Consider the following 9,417-nt stretch of genomic DNA (forward strand, 5'->3'; position numbering starts at 1 on the left):
ACTAAAAATAAAATAACATGTCTGAGCAGGACCAAAGAGAGTTGTTGAGAAAATGAGTATCATCTTTATGCGTGTGTGCGTTCTAAAATAAGTCCAGGCTTAATGACATCAGTTTAGTCCTTAAAATTCCCTTTCAGACATCACTTTCCCAATCATCTTTCAAAATCAACTTGCGTTCTTGAGCCCTTTAGCACAATTTCTATTTTTGTGGGTTTATTTTTGGTAGCGATAAATCTGATATTGTGACCTACATTTCTTCATTTGAGACAGCCAGGGGGAACGACTCGACTCGTGATTTCTTTCATGCCCCTGCTGAAAGGCATCGGTTTACAATACATTTTCCAGCGCGGGAGATAAGAAGGAAAGGCAGTAACTGCAGGTGGTAATTAGAACTAATCAACAGTCTGTGTTCTTCACGTCGTTTAACGAAGCGTTCTGCTCCGTGGCGTTATGAGTCATCTTTGATCGTGATCCTTACGGGAGATTTTGCTCACGTGGTCTGCCGTGAGCAAACCTCGGTGACAGAACTTTGCGAGCGCTGTTTAGGTCATGTGTTGGTCTGTCAGTGGTTACCTTTCATTAAAATGTTGAGTTATTACTCTCTGAGCAACATCCTCTTTTCCAAAACACCCCCAGGAGTTGTAAACACATTGATCCGTGTCTTCCCAGAGCTCTCGCAAGCCACGTCTGGCATTAGAGATACCCAGGTGTGTTTGTCCTCCTCCGACCGAGCGGCTCTTGCGGAGCTTCATCATCACAAATTGGTCATGCACGAGTTCAGGCGAGGCTGAGCCGTCTCGGGCTCCGTGTTAATATCTCTGCTGCAACCGAGGGGTTTCGAAAGTGAAGTCTGGCACTAATTTATGAGAGCGATGCGGGGGAAAAAAAATAGGTCAGCAAGTATGAAAGGTGCTGACAAGCATATAATATCTAGAGATTGTTAAAAAAGGGGAAAATAGTCTTAAGACTGTCTTTCCAGGGAAGCGTGCTGCTGTGCCTGAGGTGTCCGAGGTGTCAGAGGGGGCCGGGGTGAAGGAACTTGCTGGAGGACACGTGAGAAGGCCGTGGGAGCACTGGGGAGCAGTTTGGGAATTCAGATTTCCTTGAGAGGAAGCTCACAAAGTGGAAACGGGGCTTTTCGAGCAGGGTCGTTGCTTAGAAAACCGATCTTTGCAGTTACACACGCTGTTTGCGAAGACATTCAGAACTCAGGGCCCTTCTCTCTGCTGACTCAAGGTTTTCAAACTTCGGCTCTTTCATTTCTGCGTATTCAAGGATGAAAACGTTGCATCATAAAAGGAGAAATATTAGAGAGTGAGATGCTAAAGCGTTACCTCTGCGTTTATACTCTGCAGCTGAGGGTAGGCTGACCTTGCCTTTCAAGAAGCAAGTGAGAGCACGTATCACAGCGAGACACATCAGTGCGAGCTGCCTGGAGTCACCAGCTACCCGCACGTGTGCAGAGCAGCTGTGAGGAAAGGGACTCCTGAAATCACCAACGTGCCGCTCTCAGGCGGATCACTGGCGTCATCCAAATAGCCTTTGTGGCACGCGTGAGGCATCGGATCTACCCCTTCCCGAAAATAACCTCCGCTTGCTTGTGGCAGGCTCTTGGGACTGACTGCTCTGACTATTTTTTCCTTTTTTCCAGGCTGGGTTTTAAATTTCTTTGTGTCTTCTCCAATAGCTAGATGCTCAGCAGTCAGACTGAGCAGCAACCAAACTCCTCTGTGATGGCAGAGGACGGAGCGAGATCTGATTCTTCTCTCTGTGAGATGCTTTAATTTGCAGCTGAGTTCCTTGTGGGCTCAAACAAGTGAATAGGGTTGACACACTTTCTACATGGCACCAAAGTACCCCCACATGTACACCAGCACCTCAGAGGAAGGAAATGGCACCGCGATGCTGGCAATGCCCCTCCTCAGGGAGCTGGGGATGGGGGTTTTCCGACTGAAAAGGGCCCTGGGGGTAGGACCCTCCTCCTCCCTGTACAAGCTCTGTATTACCTGTGTCTTTTCTGCTCCTGACGCTACCTCTTGCTTTATCCTTGTTTCCACTGTAGGAGCCGTAGCTCTTCTGCCCACTTGTAAGTGCAACTGGTATGGGTAATGGTGTGAGAGAATGTCCAGTGGATTTCAAACAGCAGGATGTGGAGCCGGTTACATCAGCCCATCTCCCCTCAGAGGTAAGAGCAGCAGGTCGCTGGGCACGGGCTGCGGGTTTGTGTGGCTGCTCTCCGAGGGAAACTTCTCAATGGGATTTGAGCTGCGGGGTCCTGAAAGAGCCCCGTAGTGTAGGTGGAAGCCATGGAAGCTGTAAGTTTTGCTTTCTGGGAGGGTGGCCAGGCAGCCGCAGCCCTCTGGGAAGCGGCTGGGCACCGCTCGCAGCTGACCGGCCGGAAGGCCTGCCTGTTCGTCAAGGTTGTGGCTTGTTGTGTCTTCAGTGGCAGAGCTGGGAAGAGCCACGTGTTCTGCGGTTCCCTGCTCTTGCTGCTGTTGCTAGACCCTTGTCAGAGACACTGGAAGAGAAGGTGATGCTGAACCTTGGTCTGGTTTAGACCAGAACTCCGGCTGAAGTTCACGCAGTGCTGCCTTTGCATGGCTACCCTTGCATTTAGCACCAGGCAGGCAGAGGCTGGAGGGGAAAATTGAACTGCACCATGTATTTTGGTAATAAACATTAACTTTTTCATTGTGAAACATGCTGAAAAAAGAAAAATGTTAACCCGTCTGCTCCACAAAAACACAAAGCGTGTCAGAAGTTAACGTTCCTAAGCCTCGTCTTGCCTTGTCTTTCAGCCCGTAACCTTCACGGTGTTGGATTTCAAGTCATTTGCTTGCTTTGTGCCCATGTGTTAGGAGAAGATAGCAGCTTTATAAACACGAGCTGCGGCAGGAATGTCAATAACAAAACGACTTCCATTGCATCTGTCATCGTAGGAAACCTGTCTCCATTCATTCTTAGGACCTTGGGAGCAATATGGAAATAGGGCTTGTGTGGTGCTGGAAGGGCAAGGAAGAAACTCGCTTCCTCTGCCTGCCGAAATCACAAGGAGGTGGTGGCTTAGCTTTTAGAAACCCCGGTAGGGAGCACGCGGTACATGTAGGAGGGGCAGTCCTTGGAGCTTTGCTTCTTGGCAGGCAAGTCTAAGCTTTGTGCTTCATGACCTGACCAGGAATTTACCGGGCTTGAAATTTTGAAGATAATTTTGACCTAAGTCCCAGAGGGGGTGTAAATGCTGCAGCAAAGGTAAAATACTCCAACTTTTGTGTAGGGTTGTCTGTGTCGTGCTGAACAAGGCTTTGTTCCAGGGTAACCAGGAGAAGAAGAAAGTCCTCAACTCCCTGATGTCTGGCGCGTTGGCTGGTGCTGTTGCTAAAACTGCGGTAGCTCCACTGGATAGGACAAAAATCATGTTTCAAGGTGAGTCCCGTTGGCTTTTGCGGAACGCCCTGACATTGTTGTCAGCAGAATCCAAACCAGCCTGTCTGATGTGCTCAGGCAGCCTGTTCTCCAGCGCTTTGCCCTCCTTCCGTCTGCAGGGACCTGGCAGGCTGCAGAATCGAGTCTGAAAACTTGTTGTTTGATCCTCGGTGGGCCTATTGCAGGTGTCAGTCACTCAGCATCCGGCCCGTACGATCGGATCTGAGTCTCATGGCAGTCAGCAAGAGTTCCGCTATTTCGGAGTCACGCCAGTGCACTGGTTAGAGACTGCGTGTGGCTCGTGAACGTGGGCTGGCCACGTGTCTGCTGTGGCTGGAGGGAGAGTTCTGGAGTGCAACAGACACCGTAAAGGCAGCACTTGAGGGGTGGTTGTTGACACTGTGGATTTCTCTGTCTGTTCAGGTCGGAGAAATCAGACAGGGAGGGGAAAGGAGCGGTATAAGGAGATGTGGAGGCACTGGAGGGAGTTGGAATAGAAGATTCTCACGTGTTCAGCGGGATTTGGGGTTTAGCCCCGTGGTGTCTCGGTCTGCCTTTAGCCCCGTGGTGGGCTCAGTCCGGCTCCCCCGTGTCAGGGCAGGAGCTGTCAGCCACACGAACCGCCCCACAGGGAGGAGCGCAGGCAGTTAATACAGCAGGCATGGGTGAGGCCAAGGAGTTTAAATCTGCTCAGCATCCCAGATTAAATGAATTGGGTAGGTTTAATCTAATCCCTGGATGAGATTTAATTTGGAATTGACTTTCATTTGACATGATTTTCATTCTCAGCATAGTGGGGGCTGTGGTCTGGAGTAGCGGGGGTGTAGATCAGGAGCTAAAGCCCGGGCCGGGATTGCAGCCGTGAGCAGATGCGCGTGCAGCAGCGAGTACACGCTGTGCTGCCTCCCCAGAACAAACCCTGTGGTTCACCTAAGGTTGGAAGTGTCAGGATCTGAGGTGAGATGGAAACTGCAGAACCGGGGTGAGTCAACAGCCGTATCAATCCATGTAAATCACCTCGGATTGGCACAGCCCTGCGTTTGTAAAAAGGCCGGTTTGGTTTGGCCCGTTAAACTCGTTGCAGAGGATGTGATTAAAACAAGCCCGTTCTGACTGATTTCTTACTCTCTACTGGATTCCTTAGTCTCTCGCTCTCCTAAAGATTTATACTCAGGGGCCTCTTCCCTATCTCTGAAGAGGGAGAGCATCTTCAGGCCCTCTTGCTGTAGGAAGGTTGTCCCTGAACTAGAAGAATTCTCCTGGGGGAGAGGGGCAAGAGCTCTTTTCCACGGCAGAGCCAGCCCGTTGGTTATCGAGGTGTTTTTATTTCTCAAAAAAATGCGTTGAATTGCATAAAGGAGCAGCGCGGTGAAAATGCATTTGCATGGGATTGTTCGATACACTTGAGAGGTTACAAGCCTCAAAGGAGTTTGAAAGAAACTGCCATAGACGCTTAATTGGAACCACGTTTCATTAGCGTTGCTGTTCGGGCTTTAGCCTGGGCTTCCTTCCTGCGGCAGGAGGGTTCCAAAGCAGCGCTGCTGCGTGCCAGATAAATCTTGTTCCCAGTGCCCCGCGTGTGACGCAGTTAAAGAGATGCTGTCACTGCGAACGGAGGCAAGGAGAGAAACTGAGTGTTCATTTGAGTTTTGCTGGGGTGAAACCGTTCTTGTGTGGAGCCTCGCTGAGCAGACCCCTTCTTTGCTGGATCCTGGCCTGAGCCTGCAGCCTGTGCGTGGAAATGTGCTACGAAAATCAATGGCCGGTGCAGTTTTGATTCTTTTTTTTTTCCTTTATTAATATATTTTTGAGTCTCTCAAGTGTGACAGAAGCTGAGTGTTTTCATAACAGGAGGTGGAAAAATTAACTTATGTGCCAAACAGAGTTTGGAAGCACTTACCAGTGGAAAGTCCTTGTTTGTTTTAAAGAATCTCTATTTTCTCTTGCATTAGTTCTTTTGCTTCTCTCTTTCCCCCTTAGATAAAATGCCTTTATGGTTTATTTGATCCATTGCAAAACCTAATGCTTATGTTTTTCTTTTTAGTGTCTTCAAAAAGATTTTCTGCCAAGGTGAGGTGATGTGTCTGTCTCCTGTTGACTTGCAATGTTTTGATTAAGGGTAGCAATAGCCCTAACAGCACCTCTTGTTTGTATTTATTTGACTTCCTTCCTTGGGTTCTGTCAGCGGCTCTCACAGTGGAAGAGCACAGAGGGCAAGGCTGGGCGCAGTAGTGTTTGTAACACCCCTTAGGACAGCGCTCTGGCTTGATCATGTTTTGTCCAGTGCCTGGCACAGAGGGGCCTCAGTCTTCGTTAGTGCTCCAGGTTCTTCCTGTGACATGGCAGTAACTGTCGTGGCACCGCTCAGGGCTGCTTTGTCCAGCCTTCTCCTCGAGTGCTTGCTTTCTCTCCCCCAACCACCACTGGGAAATGTGAATTTGGGAGGTAGTTGCCCTCGTGGCTGGCTGAATGTTTTGGTGCACGAGTGTTAACGGCTGTTCCATGTGTGCTCTGCTAATATGTGTGATCCAAATGCTTCCGTTTTACACTAAGAAGATTAATTTGTGTTGAGAAATGGCTTGCAACCCAGCTCTGGGCTTTACCCTCAGAGGGAAAATGAAGATGTCTTGAATGTAAATCTCTGTCTTCCTGACTCCGGCTCCTTTCCTCTCTGCTGTATCTAATTCGGTCTCCCCAGAGAAGCTGTTTTTGTTGTCTTCCTCTGGAGTCGGGGTCGCGAGCATGAACAGCTGATACCAGCTTACTGCGGTTGGGGTGGGAAGGGGATTTGGAGAGGTTAAGCTGCAGGGTCACCTTTTCCCCCTCTATTGTTTGGCCTCCTTCTTATCGTGATCTCCCTGTCTGACCTTTGATCTGTTGCCCGCAGGAAGCCTACAGACTGATTTATCGCAGGATTTGGAGAGGTTAAGCTGCAGGGTCACCTTTTCCCCCTCTATTGTTTGGCCTCCTTCTTATCGTGATCTCCCTGTCTGACCTTTGATCTGTTGCCCGCAGGAAGCCTACAGACTGATTTATCGCACCTACCTCAACGAAGGCTTCTGGAGTCTCTGGCGAGGGAACTCAGCCACCATGGTCCGGGTGATCCCGTACGCTGCCATTCAGTTCTGTGCGCACGAAGAGTACAAGCAGCTCCTGGGGAGTTACTACGGCTTCCAGGGAAAGTAAGATGCCGTGTGGCTTCGATCCTTGCAGGGGAGGATGGAGCAGGTTGTGGGACCACAGGCCGTAGGGAGGGAGCACGTTTCTCTGCTCCATGCAGACCTGCCGAGTTGAAAGCTCGTTGGTACAGAGCTGTGCTGGCCCCTCTTGTGAGGCTTCGCAGAACAGCGTGTGTGAGGGGGTGAAGCAAAGGGCTGGGCTTGTAGTCTTGCACAGGGGAGATCTTTGTGAGAAGATGACCTTGTCTTCTAGAGGCGTGAGCAAGAAGTGGCCTAGACATCGAGTTAGCGCTTCCCCGTGCTGAGAGTGGGCAGGCAAAACAAAGAGCTTTTCTTTGCAGGAGAAACGGCAAGATCCAGCCTTGCGCTGTTATCTGAGCTGTGCCTGAGGCCTGAGCCTCTTGTTCTTGGGTATGTAGTGTCTGAGACACCCCAAGTCAGGCTTGCTGTCCTCAGCAGAGATCTCCAAGCATCCATCTTGAACGGCTGTGGTGAACCACAGCTGCTTCAACCCGCTCCCACCCAACTCTCTTCAGTACGCAGGCAGGGAAGGGATTCGGTAGCTGATAGAGTAGAGCCATGCTCAGAAGCCGTGTGGTATTTCCATCTCCAGGTGATCTGTTTGGTCTCTTCTCTCACCTTACTTTAGAGCGCTGACACCCTTTCCTCGATTCATTGCTGGCTCTCTGGCAGGCACAACGGCTGCCATGTTAACCTACCCCTTGGATATGGTCCGTGCTCGAATGGCTGTCACGCCGAAGGAGATGTAAGTGCCTAACGAAAGCAAGTACAAGCACCAAGAACTGTCTTTTAAGGTCAGATGACTTTATTCCCATTTTCTGGGTCACTTCTTGCTCAGAGCCTTTGGTGTAATAAACCTCTTACTGCTGGGGTCTGAGCACTGATTAAACGAGCAGAGCCCTGGTTTGTCCAGGGGCTGGAGGGAGATCGATGCTGAAAGACCTCACCAGTAAAACCTGTGTGTTGGTTCTTTAGGAGGCAGCTGGCACAACGCCTCTGCAAGAGATCTACCAGACAGGACAGCGTGTTGTGGTAGGGCTGGAGGAGAGCTGCCGACTGGCTCCTCCACGTGCAGACAGGCTTCTGAAATCCCCCTGAGCTGTTTGATGAGCTCAGAGCCGAATTAATTCATTGTTGATCCTTCAGAAAGTCCTGTTGGGAATGTTACTGGGGTGTCCAGTTGCTAACCAGCACAGATGTGGTTTTCCTGTGTCCACGTGCTAGGTACAGCAATATCGTTCATGTCTTCATCCGAATATCCCGAGAGGAAGGTTTGAAGACATTGTACAGGGGATTTACACCAACCATCCTTGGAGTGATTCCCTACGCCGGGCTTAGCTTCTTCACCTACGAGACACTGAAGAAACTACATGCAGGTAAAGGCAGCTTGGTTTGCTTTCCAATGAAATGGCTTTTGCCCTCCTGGAGATGTTTGAATTCAGTGTTCAAGTCTTCTTCCCGGCCTTGAAGCCAGCTGCTGAGTTCTGTGCTTGTGGAGGATGCCTTGTGCCTCCCTCTCACCGATTCCAGCCTGAGAAGGCGGCAAGTTGCAGAAAAAGTGTCTCTGCCTTGCAGAGGAACGAGAAGGTGCAAGTCCTGGGTGCAGAAGGACTTGGTTACGTACCAAGTCAGCTAACAACCAAGTTGGGAACAAAATCCCAGGAGCTCTGGCACTCGGTGCTCCTTGGCTCTCAGCCCGCTTGACCTGAATCGTGTGTTTATTACAAGAACCCTCCTACACTTTGCTACTTTCTCTTCCCCAGATCACAGTGGGAAACCACAGCCAACTCCTCCAGAGCGGCTTTTGTTCGGTGCCTGCGCAGGCTTGATTGGCCAGTCAGCTTCTTACCCCCTGGATGTGGTTCGCCGACGGATGCAGACGGCGGGGGTTATGGGACACACGTACAGTTCCATCCTTCTCACCATGCAGGAGATTGTAAGGGAAGAAGGACTAATCCGTGGCTTGTACAAAGGACTCAGCATGAACTGGGTCAAAGGTCCGATTGCAGTGGGAATAAGCTTCACAACCTTTGACCTGACGCAGATCCTTCTCCGTAAATTACAGCACAGCACTAACGTTGAAAGGTAGTAGCTCAATCCCCACAGCCCTTGCTGGGGAAAAGCACAGCCCGTGTAGAAAGAGCAACGCTCGCGTTCCCTCACTGCGTACGTGCTCCCCTGCAGCTGAGAACTTCCCTTTCTTGTTTGTTTGTTTCTGTTGTTGTTGGATTTTTTCATATTAATGAGCCTCTGAGTTATGTGGAAACCTCAACCTGAAACTAACTCTTTCCTAAACAAAATTCTTCTTGCAGTTCTGCAGAACTGAGTCCTCTAAAGCAGCTGCCTCACCCTTCTGTTGTACTCACTGATACCGGGAGCGGAGCCTCTCAAACAAACGTGTGCTGCTGCTGGCTCCTCACCCGGTCTCCGTGGGCAGATGAAGTGGTGGATGATGCGAGGGAGGACTCGGTGCTGCTGGGATGAAGCCCTGAGTGTGGGGAGTGGCTGCTGCTCCTGGTAGGCAGGCTGTAGTTACAGAGCAGGCATTAGCTGGAGGCAGTCTGCCAAGTGCAATATTCCAGTCAGTCCGCAGGGAACTGCAGATTCCGCTGGCCTGTAAGCAATGGTCTCCAGAAAAGGGGACGCAGCAGGGTTGAACAGCTCCAGGTGACTGTTCTCTGCTGGGACGGGAGCTCCGGCTGGGAATGCTGCCCTTTCGCAAACGTTCTCCTCATTTCTGGGTTGTCGTGTAAAATACCCCGTGCTTGCCGTGTCCCTCTGAGATTACCAAAGA

General features: G+C 50.5%; 1 protein-coding gene across 1 annotated transcript; it reads left to right on the forward strand.

The window, feature by feature from the left end:
- Positions 1-2,063: 2,063 nt before the first annotated feature.
- On the forward strand, positions 2,064-8,802 carry SLC25A42 (solute carrier family 25, member 42). The gene is made up of 7 exons (XM_010137218.1): positions 2,064-2,185; positions 3,312-3,423; positions 5,468-5,493; positions 6,439-6,605; positions 7,252-7,368; positions 7,848-7,999; positions 8,387-8,802. Exons 1-7 carry the CDS (start codon positions 2,102-2,104, stop codon positions 8,710-8,712), a joined length of 984 nt encoding a protein of 327 aa, XP_010135520.1. The 5' UTR covers positions 2,064-2,101; the 3' UTR covers positions 8,713-8,802.
- Positions 8,803-9,417: the final 615 nt, after the last annotated feature.

This window comes from Buceros rhinoceros, unplaced genomic scaffold (genome assembly GCF_000710305.1).
Source record: "Buceros rhinoceros silvestris isolate BGI_N320 unplaced genomic scaffold, ASM71030v1 scaffold19165, whole genome shotgun sequence".
NCBI lineage: Eukaryota > Metazoa > Chordata > Aves > Bucerotiformes > Bucerotidae > Buceros > Buceros rhinoceros.

Bases quoted from the DNA above. Each gene is read 5' to 3' on its own strand.
- SLC25A42 (XM_010137218.1), top strand. From the start codon at position 2,102: ATGGGTAATGGTGTGAGAGAATGTCCAGTGGATTTCAAACAGCAGGAT. The intron at 5,494-6,438 runs GTGAGGTGATGT...TGTTGCCCGCAG, and splicing joins CAAAAAGATTTTCTGCCAAG to GAAGCCTACAGACTGATTTA. The intron at 6,606-7,251 runs GTAAGATGCCGT...ACCTTACTTTAG, and splicing joins TACTACGGCTTCCAGGGAAA to AGCGCTGACACCCTTTCCTC.